This window comes from Procambarus clarkii, chromosome 18, assembly GCF_040958095.1.
Source record: "Procambarus clarkii isolate CNS0578487 chromosome 18, FALCON_Pclarkii_2.0, whole genome shotgun sequence".
In the NCBI taxonomy this organism is placed as follows: Eukaryota; Metazoa; Arthropoda; class Malacostraca; order Decapoda; family Cambaridae; genus Procambarus; species Procambarus clarkii.
Window position 1 is genome coordinate 28,234,356 of NC_091167.1, and position 20,221 is coordinate 28,254,576.

General features: G+C 41.8%; 2 protein-coding genes across 4 annotated transcripts in view; both read right to left on the reverse strand.

Annotated features, from left to right (window-relative positions):
• LOC123754561 (uncharacterized) overlaps positions 1-5,910 on the reverse strand; it is a 125,096-nt gene extending 119,186 nt beyond the window's left edge. Inside the window, 3 exon segments of the mRNA XM_069326762.1 lie at positions 1,447-1,655; positions 3,764-3,851; positions 5,782-5,910. Of these exon segments, the coding sequence (XP_069182863.1) occupies positions 1,447-1,655; positions 3,764-3,851; positions 5,782-5,798 (314 nt within the window). The 5' untranslated portion in view covers positions 5,799-5,910.
• A 540-nt stretch (positions 5,911-6,450) lies between these two features.
• Positions 6,451-20,219, reverse strand: LOC123754344 (Y+L amino acid transporter 2). 3 transcript variants are annotated; one of them, XM_045736652.2, is made up of 10 exons: positions 16,754-20,219; positions 15,585-15,800; positions 13,586-13,811; positions 13,265-13,309; positions 12,190-12,313; positions 10,252-10,452; positions 9,865-10,014; positions 9,535-9,712; positions 7,811-7,891; positions 6,451-6,570 (listed from the first exon to the last, which is right to left on the reverse strand). In XM_045736652.2, exons 1-9 carry the CDS (start codon positions 17,058-17,060, stop codon positions 7,812-7,814), a joined length of 1,527 nt encoding a protein of 508 aa, XP_045592608.1. In that variant the 5' UTR covers positions 17,061-20,219; the 3' UTR covers positions 6,451-6,570; position 7,811. The 3 variants fall into 3 exon arrangements, with proteins under 3 accessions (XP_045592608.1, XP_069182523.1, XP_045592606.2); XM_069326422.1 differs by lacking the exon at positions 6,451-6,570 and having other exon boundaries at positions 6,579-7,891; XM_045736650.2 differs by lacking the exons at positions 6,451-6,570; positions 7,811-7,891 and having other exon boundaries at positions 9,193-9,712.
• Positions 20,220-20,221: the final 2 nt, after the last annotated feature.

Below are 20,221 nucleotides of genomic sequence, written 5' to 3' on the forward strand. Positions count from 1 at the left end.
TATTTACTGTAACTATCTGGTCGAAATTACCAATATGTAGTAACGAATCACTAGAAAGTTGCTTTTTGTATTTATGTATTTGGACAAACCTGAAGCTTTTTAATCAAAACATAAATATAAGACTTAACATAAGCTAACATCTCATAGCAATCCTAGACTAATACACGCTATCTTAGGCATAATATTGTACATATATGTGCTGTACTAGGCTTAGGAATATTAAAGTTCAGTTTTAGCTTTATTTTTTCCGGACTCTAATTTAATAGTACAAAAAGTAGTACATATTGGTACTTTCTACCAAATAGTTACTATAGGTACTATCATTTCAGGAGGATGGGGGTTGATATCATCAAGAAATACATTAGAGTAACACCCCACCGCTTCTTACAATCAAGTCCAAAATACTTCTAGTGAATATTGAGAATATAACAAACCACATCATCAAATTCGCAGATGGCACTAAGATTTATGGTAAAGTACGCAGTGAAAATAATAATGAGGCTTTAAAAAGAGGTCTACAAGAACTCCACAAATGGCCGGAAGACTAACAAATGCTTTTTTAATGTTGAAAAATGCAAGACCTTGCACGTTAAGCTTAATAATGCACATCACAACCTCCAAATTAACATTCCTTTGCAACAGATTTATGAAGAAGAGGCCCTTGGAATCAGAATCCATAATTTAAAAAAAAATAATTAGGACTGAACCTTAAACTTCAAGGAAAAGAAGGTATATTTATTAAGCTATATAAATCTCTAGTGCACTTGGATTATTGTATCCCAGCATGGAGATCTCATCATCAGAAAGACATAGTTGCTTTGGAGAAAGTTCAACACACAGCAAGAAAAATCATTCCAGAACTAAATCGACTTTCATATTAGAAGCGGTTGAGGGCCACAGGCCTAACAACACTGCATACCAAACATGATTACGGGTTCACTATAGCCAGTGCTACATGGAAATTTTGTTCAGAGTAGCTGAATTTAACACAACAACAATTACACATGACATGACAGGGCTGATCTTATGGAAACATTTAAAATACGGAACAATTTGGAGGTTATTGATTCAGACAACTTTATAAGGTCAGATGTAACACAAACAAGGTCAACAAGCCACACTGTAGCACTGACAATAACGTACCTGAAAAATGTTGACCAAACCACACACTAGAAAATGAAGACGACGACATTCCTCTCCTCATCTTACCTTCACTCACATACACTCTTACTCACGTGATCATCCATTTGTTCAATATGACCAACCAACAATATTGACTCGATAGAGAACCCGGGCAAGTTCATCATGATACAGCCTATTATATAATTTTAAACGTAATCACCATATAATAAAAACTATTTCTTTATTAAAAATGTTAAGATGATTCCGTGAACCAGAGCTAAAAACTGGTGAGATTTAGCTATAATAATAATAGTTCCATCAAACCTGCTTGAATACGGCGCATGTTCCGAGTAGTAACTCTGTGTTTGGCGAAGGTTATGCTTGGTGACTTGGTTATTTTGGAGCCGTTGACTTTGTTGATGATGCCACGGGTCCCGGTGGCTAACATGACGGCCCTCGCCGTGTCCATGATTCAGCCGAGGCTCCAGCTGGAGACCCTCAGGATGCCAGGTCGAGGACGCGTCCTCCCATACCTGCGCCACACACAGTGGCAGAGACATCAACAATACATTCAAGGACAGATTATGCGGGTGCACATACAGTAGTATCCTACTAACAACTTTCACGCCGGTCCGAAGGGACAACGGGATTAAACTTTTTATTATTAGTATTATTATTGTTAACACATTTAGGTACATTTGCATTTGTGCAGCTGCCCTAGACTATATCAAGGGGAGTACACACACACACGTTTTCCTTCATTCCTGTAAAGCAAGACACAACAGGCAGACTGCATGATGGATGTAAATGTCTTGCTATATGATATTGTTGTTATAACTTAATCTAATCGCAAAAGCAACAGTTTCTTTAGCATGCTAAATATGCTTGACTCATATTATTATTTAACACACATCAGGTCAAATTACTAGTGTTGTACATGTAATATTTTATATACAACTGTTATATCCTATGCTATTGTGCATTTTTTTGCTTTATCAAATTACTTATGTTGCCGTATATTATGAAGTATAAAAAGTAATGATTGAAATGGAAAACCAGATTGCCGCCAGCTAGTGAATAGGCTGCTCAAAGATAATGGTTATTGATATTCATTTAATATTAATAAACATACTCGTACGCCGAGTATCGTTATCAATACTTATACACTGGGTATCGCTCTCGGTACTCATGCATTGAATACAGTTATCGATACTCATACATTAAGTATTGTTATCGATATTTATACAATGAGTATCATTATCGATACCCATACACTATCATAATACCATTATCGATACACATACACTGTCATACTACCATTATCGATACCCATACACTATCATACTACCAATATCGATACCCATACACTATCATACTACCAATATCGATACCCATACACTATCATACTACCAATATCGATACCCATACACTATCATACTACCAATATCGATACCCATACACTATCATACTACCAATATCGATACCCATACACTACCATACTATCATTATCGATACCCATACACTATCATACTACCAATATCGATACCCATACACTATCATACTATCCTTATCAATACCCATACACTATCATACTACCCTTATCAATACCCATACACAATCAAACTATCATTATGATAGTATGAAAGCAATATTTAGTAATATAAATAATATATCATTTATATTGATAGTATGATAGTAAAATAAATAATTTTTTCTCGTGCATTTTACCTGTATCTACTTGTCATATATTATCGATATGAAGTTAGGAAAACTCGTCTGATGATGTTAGTCAGATATAGGAACAACACATAGCCATGACAACTGCTAATACCATCCTACTACCTGGACTTAATTTAATTTCTGAATGTGAGAAACGCAATTAAGCTGGCGAAAATCAACAGTAGTGGTTTTTCTTTTTTTTTTTACAATTTCCTAGTGGTTATTTGTTCGTATGCAAAAACATTATCCCCATAAAATAAATATAGCCAGGTGCTTTTTTTTTATCTTTATATAACTGCATTGTTTACTTGAGGCTAATATATACAAAAAAGACGTATGAGCACTTGTTGCTTATAACACAGAATCTTATAATCTTATAACACAGAACATATTAAACAAAAGAAAAGTTAGTTTAATCTTTACAAACATACTGCAATCTGGAAAGTAGTCTCCATGGATACAATAAAATCACAATAACACAAATAACAGTCTGATTTGAGAGGACAGCTGGAAAGATCAGATCTGACGAAAAAAAATAGACTGATCTTAGAATGCAACAGGAAAGACCACAGACTGACATAGAAGGGCAGTTAGGAAACACAAAGATCTGAGTGGAAAAACTGTCTTGAGAGAGCAACTAAGAAGGTCATACTGATCTGGGAGGGCAACGAGAAGAATAAGTAACCCGAGGGGGCAGTAAGAATAAAGACTGACCTAAGAATACAGCAAGGACACACGCAGGTGAGGACACAGATTTATCTAAAAGGACACATTAGCGAGGACTCAAAATGACATGAGAGGGCAGTTAAGGGCATAGACAAATCTTATATGACAGATAAACAAAATTGTCCCACTGAACAATGGCCCACTGAGAACGGTAAATATTGTCCCAAGAGGTCAGCTGGGAAGGGCACAGACTAACCTGAGAGGCTACCTGAGAGGGAAGCTGAGACAGGTCGCCGTCGTCAGGAGGTGGAGCCACTTCGAAGGGAACCTTCCAGTTGCTGTCACTAGATTTACACAAGACCACAAGGTAAACATTATATAAAATTTGTTTATCATTAGATTTTGCAATTGTAATTAAATAAATTAATGATTACACATTGTGTTATACAGTAAATATTTTTTCTTACACAGGTAGGTACAGGAACAGACGACTGCTGACCCCCCTATTACATGTAGCACAATATTATAAATGTTTTAGCAACAATAAATACTGGATTATAAATATATGCAGTAGTACTGTAATAATAATAATAATAATACAAATGTCAGTGAGCTAATAAAAATACTGTTCAAACGTTTACAGATATAAAAAAATACATAAGAAATTGATGGAAAACTGAGAATATATCATTACAGTACAGTATAGTGGCAAATTTTATATTAAGTTACAAATATTATTAAGTAATTAAACTATATAAATACACATGGAAATATTGAAACCGGCTATAGCACAACAGTAAAATGAAAAGTGTTACGAGAGAATATTAACTGGATATTTTCAAGTTGACTTATCAATTTGATAAATCAACAATAACAATTTGACTTATTTATCTGATAGAATAATATATAGTCTAACATAAGCAGCACAAGCAGTTTTTTTAGATAAAACATTTCATGTTTTTCTTTAATTTGTTGATACTTGCCGTCTTTTGTTTCAAGTGGGGAATTATTCCTTATTTTAGGCCATTTTTTTATTTAGTTTTTACATAGATTTAACTTTACCTGAGGTGCTCTAGGTATTTGTTATGTTCAAGGGCACATGAACAGGCTTCAAGGAAATTTCTTCGGTTTGTTTGAGTTTGAGTTAGGATTTGGTAGAAGCAGACTGCACATAAAATGTATAATTGTATTAAACATTGATAGGATTTGAATATAGACAATTCTTGAGAAATAATGTCTGAGATTGTTACGAATTTCTAATTCCCTGGTATGTATCCGGAGACAATTGGATAATGTCAGTAGCCTAACCACCGCCCCACAGTTAAAAGATTCATCTTGTCCATATATTCGAATGGTTCCTGTGTCCCTCCACCCTTTCCCTTCCCAAAATTCTGTGTTCTTTTAACTTGATCTCATTATTAGTCAAAGAGTTTCTCGATACTGGGCCGACAGGGGGGGTCTATATCATGATAATATTTCCTCTCTTCCCCTTACCTTGAGGTTACCTTGAGGTGCTTCCGGGGCTTAGCATCCCCGCGGCCCGGTCGTCGACCAGGCCTCCTGGTTGCTGGACTGATCAACCAAGCTGTTGGACGCGGCTGCTCGCAGCCTGACGCATGAGTCACAGCCTGGTTGATCAGGTATCCTTTGGAGGTGCTTATCCAGTTCTCTCTTGAACACTGTGAGGGGTCGGCCAGTTATGCCCCTTATGTGTAGTGGAAGCGTGTTGAACAGTCTCGGGCCTCTGATGTTGATAGTTCTCTCTCAGAGTACCTGTTGCACCTCCGCTTTTCAACGGGGGTATTCTGCACATCCTGCCATGCCTTCTGGTCTCATGTGACGTTATTTTCTAGTTATGTTACCCTAGCCAAAGGTAAGGTAAGGTAATTATCAGGAGGTGCCTCTGTTCACCCACCAATAAAATGGGTACCTGGTTGTTAAACGATTTGGCGGGTCGTATTCCGGGGAAAAATTAGGATTAAGGACCTGCCCGAAACGCTACGCGTGCTGGTGGCTGTACAAGAATGTAAGCACTCTTGTAGATATATATAAATTAAAAATATATATATATTTTGGCGTCGATCTTCTTAAATCTGGTCTACCCACCACCTAGGAACACGCACCCCCCCCCCCTCTATATGGTGTGGCATTGAACCCAAGAAACCCCAAGAGACAGGGTAGTTATAGTTCACTTATTATGCACCCCATACCCACCTTGTGGGCGATAGTGGGAAATGGACAAGAGAATGTTATTAGCAGGACAGTCACACTCACATCCTTAGCGACGCCATATTCCTCGAGTGCACGCCACAGAGAAGAGCAGAGCAGAGAAGTAACAGGTGGCAGCAGACGGCCCTGGAGGGTGTAACAGCAGACGGGCCTGGAGGTAGACCTGCCACAGCTGGCGGCCACGCTGCCCGCCTTATTTAACAACCAAAAACACATCCCACTAATACAGTAATACTTGGCAGACACTACTCGAGCTACCACTCATTTCTGCCAGCCATTTACTACCAATAAGTTTATATTTGAAAATTTTCGACAATATTCCAAGGTATAATTCATATTTCTGAAGATGTTAGTGGTATGAGGACAGGAGCGGGACAGTGTTCCAGTGATGAAGTGTTGCCAGATTGGACTAAAAGTAGCGAATTTGGGCTACTTTTGAAAGCTCTTAATTTAATGCTCCTAAATGTCTAATTTCGCTACTTGCTACTTTTTGGGCTGATTTTAAAATTGTTATACTAATTTGGACTACTAATGTTTAAGAACGGCAATGATTATTGATGCATCTATAATGTAATGTGTGTTTATTTGAGAAAATGTTAATTATCAGGCCTTTTATTGGTTGTTAATTAACAAATATATAAGATAGAATAAAAAGCATATATTTTGATCAATGTTTTTATTATTTAACTTTTGTATTTATCAAGGTTAATATTTCTTCTTTGTACACAGATGGTTGCAGGGAAGTCGGTTCGTGTGTGGTAATCAGGCTAAACGCAGCAAGAGACCACCACGTCCTGTCTCCCCCTTCAGCAGCGGTCAGGCACCGTTGATATCCTGTAAGCAATATCCACAGTTTAATCTTTAAGAAAAACTTAAATCACAGGCATTCAAAACATCGAATCGCCGACCAACTGATCATTGTTCGAATTGCATTGTCGTTACAGTCGTGCACCTCTTTGTAAAATGTATTTTCAAGACAATGGCGTCTTGCTTTCCTAAAGTCTCTTGAGGTCATCTGTCCATCGATAGAATCCTTGGTGAAGGCGATGCCTTTGATGTCGCTGGCCTTGTGTGCTTTTGTTCTCATATTGGCGTACTACGTGATGTTTAGAGAGTCTTAAGAATATCTAGCGACATTGATGGTATACCCCGGCATGGTGGTAGCTTTTCACAATTACTTACTAACAAGTTCCTCTTATAGTCTTTATAGTTATTACTCCTCTCTTACCAAAACACAAGTAGTTAGAATGGATAAATCAAAACGTATAAATTTTCCAAATAAATCTTTTACTTGCAAGACATAAAATGTATTACAAAATAACAATAAAATATAAAAACTCCCTACAAGAAGTCATTAGGCTATCACTTCACAACCGACGCTAATTTATAATAATATTCTAACACCAATTCTCTCAGTAATGAAATGCAAGATTAATAAATATTAGCAAACTCTATATTACCTTATTACACGAGATCAAAATATTATATTATCCTAACTTTAGGAAGGAATTCTCTATCACTCGTTTATTTAAATGAAAAAAAAACAATTAAAAGCAAGAATTATGGTAACCTTTGATCGGGCCAATTTGGTTAAAATATTTTAATTATGTATTAAGATACATAGCTTCTAACCTTAAAAAATATGTCAAAAGCACTTGCACGTTAAACAAAAATCTCCACTTGGTAAATATCCCATAAACTTTATATTAACAAGCTTAGGTATACACAATGTGCTGCTGCTATTCACAATATGCTGCCAAGCAAATTCAGATAGGCTGTTGATCTTCTCACTAGCCTCAACACACGACAACCAATAGCTTTCCTTTGATAATTACTTACATAGTCAACGAGCGATATTAATGGTACAGTGTAATATAGCTGTATTGTGAACCCAAGAAAACTTGTATATCTACTTGTATCAACCTGCAGTTTGGTGACTGATGGCCGCCCAAGGCAGTCAGAAGAAAGCCATATTTTATAATACATGAAAATAAATGCTTTTTTAAAGTGTCAAATAATTTAAGGCGAACAAAATATAAATGTGTTGATTAATGTTTGAACAGGTTGGGCTCACATCATGAGCAGGAGGATCCCGTCTCATATGGCGTCTCCGGCATGGCTTGAAACAGGATTTGTGTGAAACGATACAATCTTCCTGAAAAAGAGACGACATCACATATTATAAACCATATATGTTATATGTATAATTAGACCATCATAAAGGTAAGTTATTTATGAAAGGGAAAATGCTGTCGGTATGATTATAATCATTTAATAATTATAATAATAAACATTATATAGCACTTGCAAGAGATAAAAGGACATAAGGAAGGAACTGGGGCCAGTCGCTTGCACCTTCAAGAATCAAGGAAGATGTCACACTGATGACGAAAAGTCGAACAAACACGGGTTATAGTGAGCGCGTAATTGAATTCGGTTATTCGCGATAACCTTGTTACTGTGATATTTGGGTCAAAGTTTTAAATGGAGGTGGGGGGGGTGTTCCGCCTTTTCTCCCGTATATTTTCCACTTCAGTTCAGTGCATTGGTTTTAGTCTTGTTTTAATAACATAATCTTGATGGCGGATATAGATGCACAGTGTTCATTAGTGAGTCCCATTCTTCAACTGCTTTTCTAACCATTGTAGTTGCTGTGGATTTTGCATCTAATGCAGCTGCTCTTGTTGGATGAATGTTGAGTTTGATGCGCAGGGCTTCAGTTGTTTCACATTCCAGTAAGTAATGCAATAATGGCGCCTCTGCATCTGTTCCACAAATATGACACTCTAACTATTGTGTTTATTACCTCCCAGCAGCACTTGTAACCAAGTCTGTGTATGGCTACTGCAATGTCTCTGGATATCTTTTCGCCAGGCTTGAAAGAGTAGTACCCAGTGGCCTGTTCGTATCACATCCCAGTGGATCTTTCTTCCGCTACTTTGGCTCTGTGGCGACTTTCGATAGTTGGGAGTATTTTCTTCTTGATTTGTTCCTTAATCCGTGAAAAACTTGGAGGTATTTTAACCTGTACAACAGGTAAAGCAGATTTTGTTCTCCTGGTGCTGTGTTTTTAGTTTTCTTTGTAGCTCTTCTGAGTTGATTGAGAGAGAGTATGGAATTCATTAAAGCTAACAAAAATACATACACACTTCTGACCCCTTGGCCATGACCTCATCTAATAGTTCCATAGCACACTCCAGTCACCTTGCAAAGTTAGATGAGGTATGGTCCAAGTGTACAACCCGTTCTCGCACTTTCTTACAGTCAATATTGACTTATTAAATAAGTGCATATGTGATATACTAATTTAATGTGAATATTTTAGTTTACCTTGAAAAGCTTCATAGAAAACACCGACCTTACCTAACCTTCTTAGTATGTTAAGATAAGCATCTTATTGCTTCGTAATTACAATTATTACTTAACCTATACCTATAATAGGTATAGGTATATAATAATCATCTATATAAATTTATATAGATGATTTATAAAAATGAATATATATGATTTATAAAATCCTGTAAATTCTAACCAGATGTAATAATTTGTAAGCTTTTCAGCTGTCGAATGGAACTAAATAAATGACTATCATTTAGAATTAATTATATACAAAAATGAGTACAGTTTAGACTAGGCTTCCTGAGGTGATGAATGACTTTAGGCTAAGCTACCTTCTGTTAAGAGAATCAGAAGCAGACACTAAGATGGGAAAACCATGTAGCGCTCGATTTAAAGATAGAAAACTGGACTGGAAATGGGTTAAAAGATGGGAAACTACTGTAAATCTTGGATACCCACCAGAGATTTCGTCGAGCCTCCTGGAGTGGCCTGTGTGGGAGGCGAGGAGGAAGAAGACCAGGATCCCACTGGCGATGACGGCGAGCGCCACCCCAACCGTCACAGGCTCCTCCACCGCCGGCAGCGTCACCAGCACCACCATCACCAACAGGTACACCACCGGCAGCACCACCCACACCTGGCAAACATCACCAAGAGGGTGACCAACAGCTATACCACCAGCACCGTCCCCACCCACACACCAGGCATGATACCCCGGGAGATAGACTCCCGTAACACAGTATTCCTCCCCTCCTCATGGAAAGTAAACTGCCTTCAGCGACCGCTTACCTTAAACGGCCTCTTCCACTCCGGCTTCTTGTACCTGAGCCAGAGGAGGCCGGAGGTGGCGACGATGCGGGAGATGCTCCTGGAGAAGGAGGAGCAGTTGATTAGGGCGTACACGTCCGTCGTCCCCAGCATCACCAACGTCACCATTGTCTCCAGGAGAAAAAAATCATAGTTTCTTAGCACCAAAATCTAGGACAAGTTTTGTCTTAGAACAGGTATATATATGCAGTTTTCCAACGCTCTAAGATAAAATAACTACAAATAATTCCAATGAATTTTTCCGGAAACTAGGAAATCACCATCACTAGTGGCCTGGACGGGGCCAGAACGCCGGCGGCTTGCCAAAAGTTCCTTCATGCATTACCACGGGCAGCAGCAGCAACCTACCATGAAGATAATGGCGGGAGCGGGGGTGTTCCTCTTGATGGTGATGAGCGCGAGGAACTTGGGTAGCTGGCGCTGTCTGGCCCCGACGAACACCAGGCGGGACTGGGTGAAGGTTTGGCCGTTGAGGGAGGCCAGGGCGGAGATGGCCACGGCTACAGGAACAGTGATGGCCAGCACTCCGAAGGCCGCATTCCCGAAGGACTGTGGATGCCGCCGCGAGAAGACATTATGAAAACAAGTTTATGGATTTATTCAGAAAGGAGGACTATTACTAGATTATAGACTAGTAGTCTATAGTCTACTATAGACCACCAAGACTATATTTTATATATACATCGGTATATATAAAATATATACCTATTTATTTTTTTGACTTGAGTATAACTCATAGTTTTACATTTGATAAATATATCAGCCCGTTCTCCACCGTCAAGAAAACGGTTAAATTAAAGTGTCCTCTCCTAACTTATATATGAATGAAAATCATTTTGAGGCAATGAAGTGACTTGGCCTGACAGAAGATCTGGCGATTCTCAGCCGCCCGTCTTAACGGACTAGGTCACGATGCTACAAAAGTCGACCAACTCAGAATTGTACTGAGTTCTCTGAGAGGTTCCGGAGGCCCCAAACTCTCCAGAACCTCATCTTTGGTGAATATCCTGTTTGGGAATGAAAAAAATGGCGGGGGATCTAGCATCACCTAGAAAAACAAACCAAAACTAGAAAAGGTTCACTAGAATTTACTACTAATTACTCTAACTCGTTTTTCTTCAACTACTAGAAAAACTAGAATTTAGAACTTACAGCACGACTCAGTTCTGAGCTGAAGTAATTTAGGTACGATGAAAGACTATGAAGAAAGACTGTGTATAAAGAAAGAATAAGAGACATGATATATAAAGAAAGAATAAGGAACCCGAGCTATGAAGAAAGACTAAGGGGACCCGAGCTATGAAGAAAGACTAAGGGGACCCGAGCTATGAACAAAGACTGAGGGACCCGAGCTATAAAGAAAGACTGATGGAACTGAGCTATGAAGAGAGACTGAGAGAACTACAGCTCGCCACGCTCTAGGAAAGGAATGGGGTTGAGAGACAACGACACAAAGAGTCAAAAAGGGGCGAAATGATTCCATAAACAGAGAAGCAATGATGAGGTTCATGAACAGCCGAACGAGGCAATATAAGTGAAAACTAGAGACACTTGTCAGAGAAAACTACTTCAGTGTGTCGCTAGCAAATTAATAAAATAGATTAGATGAAGTTGTTGAGGCCTATTTGACAGTTTTAAATGTAATTATAAGAAAACGAAATGAGAAAGGTAACTGTATTGAACCAGTAATGTCGAAAGTTGAGGCTTCAACTGGTGGTGATGTCGAAAGTTGAGGCTTCAAATGGTGGTGATGTCGAAAGTTGAGGCTTCAAATGGTGGTGATGTCGAAAGTTGAGGCTTCAAATGGTGGTGATGTCGAAAGTTGAGGCTTCAAATGGTGGTAATGTCGAAAGTTGAGGCTTCAAATGGTGGTGATGTCGAAAGTTGAGGCTTCAAATGGTGGTGATGTCGAAAGTTGAGGCTTCAAATGGTGGTAATGTCGAAAGTTGAGGCTTCAAATGGTGGTGATGTCGAAAGTTGAGGCTTCAAATGGTGGTAATGTCGAAAGTTGAGGCTTCAAATGGTGGTAATGTCGAAAGTTGAGGCTTCAAATGGTGGTGATGTCGAAAGTTGAGGCTTCAAATGGTGGTGATGTCGAAAGTTGAGGCTTCAAATGGTAGTGATGTCGAAAGTTGAGGCTTCAAATGGTGGTGATGTCGAAAGGTTGAGGCTTCAAATGGTGGTGATGTCGAAAGTTGAGGCTTCAAATGGAGACTCGACCCTGCAAACACAAGTGGGCGAGTACATGTGGGTGAGAACACAGACACACATGGTCTCACCACCTACCAGAGCGACAGCAGTGGAGGTGCGGACTTCCTCAGGCGTCAGGACAGCGAAGTAGGCGACGTTGGTGAGGACGAACACCACCGTCAGGATGCCCATGGACACCCCAGAGGCCAGCGCGAAGATCCTCACGTGTCAGGGAGACAGAAAGTGATCAGGCGCCGTCATAACGGCCGAAACGCTTGTGCCTATTAGTGGCTTTAGGTATTGTATGTACTAGCTCTATCTATAAATCCAACATTATGTTTGTAACTCATCTTCTATGTATGTACTTTTACCTGAATAAACATTTGAATTTTGAATTTGAGTTTGAATAACTGTCATAGCCCTTCGCCTACTCGCGAGTCGAGAGGAAGTTTTCTACCCTCAAATTAGATAAGTCAGCAGTGTGTGAGGTACATCATTAACATAAACATAAACTCCCGCAAGAAAATACAATTCGTGCAGAGAGGTGGGTCCCTAAGGAGCAGCTTGTGATGTGTTCATGCAGAGCCTGAACTCATCACGGGGCTTCCGGGGCCGCTCCAAGCAACAGCCTGTTGGACTAAGTTATCCCAAGTCGAGTTTGACCTCAGGCCGGACTCGGGGAGTGGAAGAACTCCTGAAACCCTCTCCAGGTATAGTCCAGGTATCCAGAATACTGGTGGAAGGCCGGGGAGTGTAGTGGAGGGGTGAAGATACACTCCACATTAGGGGGAGAGATCTGGGGTGTTGACAATGGCGGGGAGGAAGGTCACACCACCTGCACTTCCACCTGCACACACCAAGTGTGTGCAGGTGGAAGGGGGGTGAGCAAGGTCATCACTCTGGGTGTGGAGCAGCAATAGTGTAAGGAAGAGGGGGACATAAATATTGTAGGTAGGAACAGTCATCACTACAGGTGTGAGACATCACTACAGGTGTGAGACATCACTACAGGTGTGAGACATCACTACAGGTGTGAGACATCACTACAGGTGTGAGACATCACTACAGGTGTGAGGCAACACTACAGGTGTGAGGCAACACTACAGGTATGAGGCAACACTCCAGGTGTGTGAGGCATCACTGCAGGTGTGTGAGGCGACCGGCTGCTCACTTGCTGGGATTCCTTATCTCCTCCACCACCATGTTGAGGTTATTCCTGCGGGAAGTAAGATATTATGAACATCGACAATTTACACACACACTGATATGTGTCACCCCTTGCAGGTGTGGCCCCTGATATGTGTCACCCCTTGCAGGTGTGGCCCCTGATATGTGTCACCCCTTGCAGGTGTGGCCCCTGATATGTGTCACCCCTTGCAGGTGTGGCCCCTGATATGTCACCCCTCGCAGGTGTGGCCCCTAATATGTGTCACCCCTAGCAGGTGTGGCCAAAGAGAGGTGGGGCCGACAGGAGGAAGCACCCTGCACCTACCAGCCGTCGTAGGTGTAGATGCCCTGGTAGAAGGCCGTGATGAGGGCCGGGAGGTAGAAGCGGGTGTGGTGGAAGGGGTGGTGGTAGCTGGGAGACAGGTCGGTGGCCAGGTAGTAGAGGCCAGTGATGATGATGCCCGCCAGGATCATCAACTTGGGTATCATCAACACGTTCTGGAGCGCCACGCTCACTCTCACCGTTCGACTGTTGATCCACGCCAACAACACTGTCCAAGATTTGGTTAATGCACTATCTCTCTCTATCTATTTCACAATACACATCTAACATCCGGGTCAACTCTTATACGTAACACTGAGCTGGGAGATCTATTAGCATTATGAGGCCGGGGCGGTGTTACACACACTCTTATCTTCCACTCGTGAAAAACATTCACTATTATACACTATCTGTCAAGCTCAAGGCTACTATATAAAAGAGGAGATGCCTTTTTCATCCGCAGGGTTATAATCCCATGGAACCCCCTACCCGCCGAAGCCGTAAATGCCAAAACTACAAATGATAAAATCCAACTGTTGGAGGGACCAAAGACAAGCCTCCGGCTTCTTGTCCTCTTTGAGGCCACTAGTCTTAGTGTCGCCCTCAGGTAAATTCAGATTAATCCCACAATACCATTCGTTGCAGTGAAGGCTGAGTGCAATAGCTATAAGTGTTGGCCTCACCAGGCGGCCTCCACTGCCCTCTTTCTCTCTCCTGGAATCAATAATGAGGTGGTGGCGCTGGTCCACATGATACATCCCCGGGCTGTGGTGGTGCCAACCTGGCACTATCGACCCCTTGTGTGCCCTCACGCTCAACTATTACAATCTAAAACGATCTATGTGGTGTCATTTACACACACACACACACACGCACACACGCACACACGCACACACGCACACACGCACACACACACACACACAGGATAGACATGGTACAGGGTAGATAAAGTAGGTTGACAGGGAAAAGGTAGACATTAGAAAAGCTTTTTCAGTAGTTAACAGGTGGAATGCATTAGGCAGTGATGTGGTGGAGGCTGACTCCATACACAGTTTCAAGTGTAGATATTATAGAGCCCAGTAGGCTCAGGAACCTGTACACCAGTTGATTGACAGTTACGGAAAAATAGATTGGCTAGAAATGGGCCGCATGCGGCCAATTCCTATGGGCCGTAGGCGGCCAATGGGTTTATAATCCTATGAGTGAAAAAGTATCTCCTATTTCTATTCAACACTGAATTATTTGTGGCTTGTTGACCTTGGAGCTTTTGCCCCTAATTCTCTGTGTCATGAAAAGGCATGAGATTAAGCCACCCATTCACGGGCATGAATAGCCCGTAAGTGGTGGCCTTTTTGAGCCATTACCAGTATCAAGAGCTGATACTGGAGATCTGTGGAGGTGCGACTGCACCCTGCGTGACGGGAGATGTCTCCCGTCCAGTTCTGTGATGAATTTTGTCGCTCTTGTATAGAGGTATCCCAAGGTCGAACTACTGTCCTCGTCCAGGAAACATCCCCACCATTGTTGCCTTACTCCCGGTTGATATTTACTTCTAAGTGAAAAGAGACATTAGGACGAAGGAAAGATTCCTAACCATTCCGGTCCTGCCCTTGGCTTTGAATTCGGGATCGTGAGGAACGACAGAGTGGGCAAGGAGAGCATCGTTAGAGTGACAGGAAGCAGGACGAGAGGACACGAGTGGACGCTGGAAACCCAAATGAATCGAAGAAATGTAGGGAAATGCTCGTACCCTGTACGGGTTGTCAACAAGAGAAATGCACTGAAAGATGTGGAAGCCACCTTCATCTACAACTTTACGGCCAGATTCGACGAAGAATTCGAACGTCTTAATAGTTAAGTTATAAGGCAACAAATCCAACAAGACTAGTAGGCGGGGATATACAAAACTAGACCTAACTTCCCCGTAGTCACTGACATGTAAGTGCTGGTAAGTAAGTAGACACTTTCCTATCCAAGGAATACACAGGGAAGAGCGCCCTACCTATTAGCGCGGCAGCAAGGAGCCGGATAGCGGCGTCTGGTGGGTCATCCGGGAAGAAGGGACGGAGAACGTAGTAGCCGAAGGTGTAGGCGTTCACCACCTGCATGGTGGGCTGGACGATGATGATGTTCACCCACAGGTGGACGAAGGCCGGGGCGGGGCCGAAGGCGACGCTGATGTAGGTGTAGAACCCCCCGCTCACTGGTATCATGGTAGCTGCGCTCCACACCACCAAAAACATGTTCAATTAAATTAAAATGATAGGCTAATTACACACGCTGTATATGGGCCCACCAAACCTCGACAAAATAGAATAAAGGCATATATAAGTAGAAATAAATAGGGCATTTAGATGCCAAAAATGCTTACATTTTTGGTAATTATAATAGAATGAACTAGACCAGTAAACAGGTAATGTAGAGGCAGAAGAAATTTTGGAAATGACGGACGACTTCTTTCTTAAATAATACATTATGGAGTCAACCAGAAAAGTAATATATATATACTGTACTAGATTCAGTGGTGGCCAACAAGAAGACACTAGAAGATAACACTGAAATAGGATAAAACAGCATGGAGTTGTGCAAGAGAAAATGGAATTAGAGCAAATGGTGTTCTAGTAAAGTAGGCTATGAACAACTGACAAGCTGTTTGATGAGGTAGACTGGGCAGACCTCTGAACCGCCAAGTACTTGGTGTGCTGACAATGAATAATACTATACATGAGAATTATAACTCATTAGAAAACACTAATGAGTTATAATTCTCATGTATAGTATTATTCAATATCAGCACACCAAGTACTTGACGTAGTACATATTTGACGTAGTATATGTTTGACGTAGTATAACCGTGTAAATTAACTACGTACGTTGAATATTAATGAACCCAAAAATAATAACTAAGGAAATAAAAAACCTTATCGGAAAATAAAGGCTATGTTCAAGAGAATTAAGAACGGGGCGTAAAACATCTTTAGGAATAATCGGGGGACCTTTGACAAGCCGCTTGCTTCTTGTCCCCGTCGAATCCACTAGTGATGCCACCCCTCAGGTCAATACGCACACACACACTAGCATATTATGCCACAAATTTGAAATAGTGAAACTTAATAGACGCATCTACATAGCATGCATACAAGCTTTTAATAAAATCTTACTATTACTAACCAAACTCAGAGAAGGTGATGGCGCCTATAAGGGACACCACACCAGACAGCGCCCACGTCAGGAGGGCCACGCCCACGCTCCCGCTGTACTGTAGCACCCCGCGAGCACTGATGAAGATACCGCTGCCAGACACAATACTGATGACGAGGACGATGCTGTCTAGGAGTCCCAGTTCCTTCCTCAGCTGCAAGGTCTCCGAGGGTGTCCCGCTGGTGCCAGTATTTGAGGCTGCGTCGTCAGCATGTGCTCCCGGGCGGGGGCTTGCGGCATCCTTCCCTGCCGGCGGCGCTGAAGGATTAACCTTCATTGCGGTTCAGTGTGGTATTAAGGAATTTTCAAATGTTTGTGGTGAATTCTTTATGACTATCTCCTCTTGCCTAGTCAATAAAGGCAAATGTTTGGATGTCACAGCTTCGGGAGATACTGATGGCGAGCTTCCTCAGCTCAGTATTTAGCTCAGTGAGCCAGGTATTATGACCAGCGTAAACCCTCACAGTAAATATGTGACCAGCTCACTCCTGACTCCGCTAATTATCATCGGATTTAAACTTAAAGTCTCTGAGCCTTCAAGATCACTTACACCTCCTACTTCGCCGGTACGACACACCTTCCGCCCGGTTTTGGGAGCAAAGACTGGGTGTTGGGAGCGAGGACTGGGTGTTGGGGGCGAGGACTGGGTGTTGGGAGCGAGGACTGGGTGTTGGGGGCGAGAACTGGGTGTTGGGAGCGAGGACTGGGTGTTGGGGGCGAGGACTGGGTGTTGGGAGCGAGGACTGGGTGTTGGGGGCGAGGACTGGGTGTTGGGAGCGAGGACTGGGTGTTGGGAGCGAGGACTGGGTGTTGGGGGCGAGGACTGGGTGTTGGGAGCGAGGACTGGGTGTTGGGAGCGAGGACTGGCTGTTGGGAGCGAGGACTGGCTGTTGCGTTGACACTAGAGTGAGTTGGGAGGAACCCACCTCTCAACCCCTCGACTGTTTGAGTTGGTGATTATCTTGTGATATAATCTGTCGATCTCATTTTCACGCTTGCAAAGTGGGTCGGCATTTATTTGTCTGTGTCTGTGTACTCACAGACACACGTTTGACTGTTTGGCGGGGACAGGTTAAGGGTTTGCTAACCAGGAGTTGGAATTGGTGATATTGTTAACAACATGAATGGTATTATGGCTGGAAATGGGAACAAATCCATTATTTGTATGTGCCCGTGGAAATGATGTAGAACGAGTTAAGAGTGAGGCACTGATACAGAGGTTTAAGACAGTCATAGAATTTGTTAGGAGCAAGGGAGGAATACCGATCATATGTGACATTCTTCCAAGAAAGGAAGTTGGAAATGAATGGTTGTCGAGGGCACTTGGTGTCAATTGCCGACTGGATAAATATTACAAAACAAATGCAATATCATTTATTGATAACTGGGAACACTTCAATTGAATGAATGACATATATGTTCGAGATGAGGTGCATTTATCTAGGGCTGGCGTTGTTGCTGTTGCCAACTTGTTGGAATCTATGGTTGGAGGGGTTTGTTTGGATTTAAACTGTTAGTAGATAGTGGTATGGGAATTTATATGGAGAAAGGAGGCAATAAAAATGTGTTGGGGGGGGGGATTGCATAATGAACAGGGATAGAAAAGGGCCTCAAAATCGCAATACACTTAAGGCATATTACACAAACACTAGGAGTCTATGAAACAAAATGAACGATTTAATTGCTCTTGTCATCACAAAAACAATAGATATTATTGCACTTACTGAAACATGGATGAATATAGAAAAGAGAACTATTAGTTGAATAATCTCAAATAAACGGATTTAAACTACAGTATTTCACACTTAGATATATTAGATGAGGAGGGGGAGTAGCCATAAATGTCACAGAAAATTTAAAATGTAGTCTCAAAGAGGGCATCAAAACAGAGCCCCACACACAAACTATTTGGTTAGTAATTAAACGAAATAGCTAAAAATCTTGTAATAGGAGTTATATACAGGCAACCAAAATTAGACATAATGGAAGCAAAGCATCTATGATTACAAAGAAATCAGATTTAGCATAGAATGAAATAGATTTGTAGGAGAAAATTCCGTTAGTGTCAGATTTCCGAAAAGCTGATTTTAATGGCCTAAGGAACTTTTTTGGTGAAATAGATTGTTAAGTCCTGGGCATGGAGGGTGGGCCAGTCTTGGAACGAGACATGAACCTAGCGATGGGTATTGTAAAAGGGGATTTTACACTTAGGTAATTACACATTACCTATGTGTAATTACACTTAGGTAGGTTAGGTAATTACACACAGAAAGACCTAGGGGTTGATATCACACCAAACCTATCTCCTGAAACCCACGTCAAAAAATAACATTGGTAGGGTATGTGAGGCTGGCTAACATCAGAACTGCCTTCAGAAACTTGTGCAAGGAATCTTTCAGAACCTTGTACACCACGTATGTAAGGCCAACCCTGGAGTATGCGGCCCCAGCATGGAGCCCATACCTTGTCAAGCACAAAACAAAACTGGAAAAAGTTCAGAGGTATGCCACTAAGCTAGTCCCAGAACTAAGAGGCATGAGTTATGAGGAAAGGCTGAGGGAACTGTACCTCACGTCACTGGAAGACAGAAGAGCTCGGGAAGACATGATCACTACATACAAGATTCTCAGAGGGAATTGGCAGGGTAGACAATGATGGATTATGTAACACGGGTGGTACATGCATAAGGGGACACAGGTGGAAGCTGAGTACCCAAATGAGCCACAGACACATTAGCAAGAACTTTTTCAGTGTCAGAGTAATTAGTAAATGGAATGCATTAGGAAGTGATGTGGTGGAGGCTAACTCCATACACAGTTTCAAATGTAGATATGATGGAGCCTGGTAGGCTCAAGAATCTGTACACCTGTTGATTGATGGTTGAGAGGCGGGACCAAAGAGCCAGAGCTCAACCCCCACAAGCACAACTAGGTGAGAACACACAGCTGCCAAAGCCAGACAACAATTCGAGGCCAGAGGAGACTTCTGGACCAGCACATCAGTCTACGTACTGAGGGTGGTGCAGCTGGCTCGCCTCAGCGGGTGCACTAGTTGGATGACGATTTGCTTGTTTCATTGTTTTCCTTTGGGGGAGTTCTTTGGCTCTGTTCGAACATTGGTTGTAATTTTAAGAAGTTAGAAGTTTGAATTGTTTCACCTACCTTTCTGGTGATATGCCCGGTTGATGGCAGACATGACAAACTCTAAATGTAGAGTGCTCATATAGGCCATTGCTCCCTGAACCTCTCTGAGGAGGCCAGGTTCTGGCTCGTGTCCCCTGGTAGGCACTCGAACTCCAGGGACTGATGGAGTGTGTTTGAACTGAACTGAGTGGTGTTTGTATCACCAAACTAATATGGCATATGTTAGTTTGATAGCTGCGGGGAGCCGACGAGGCTTCCCACAGAAAATGAGATATTGACAAACATTATAGGAAAG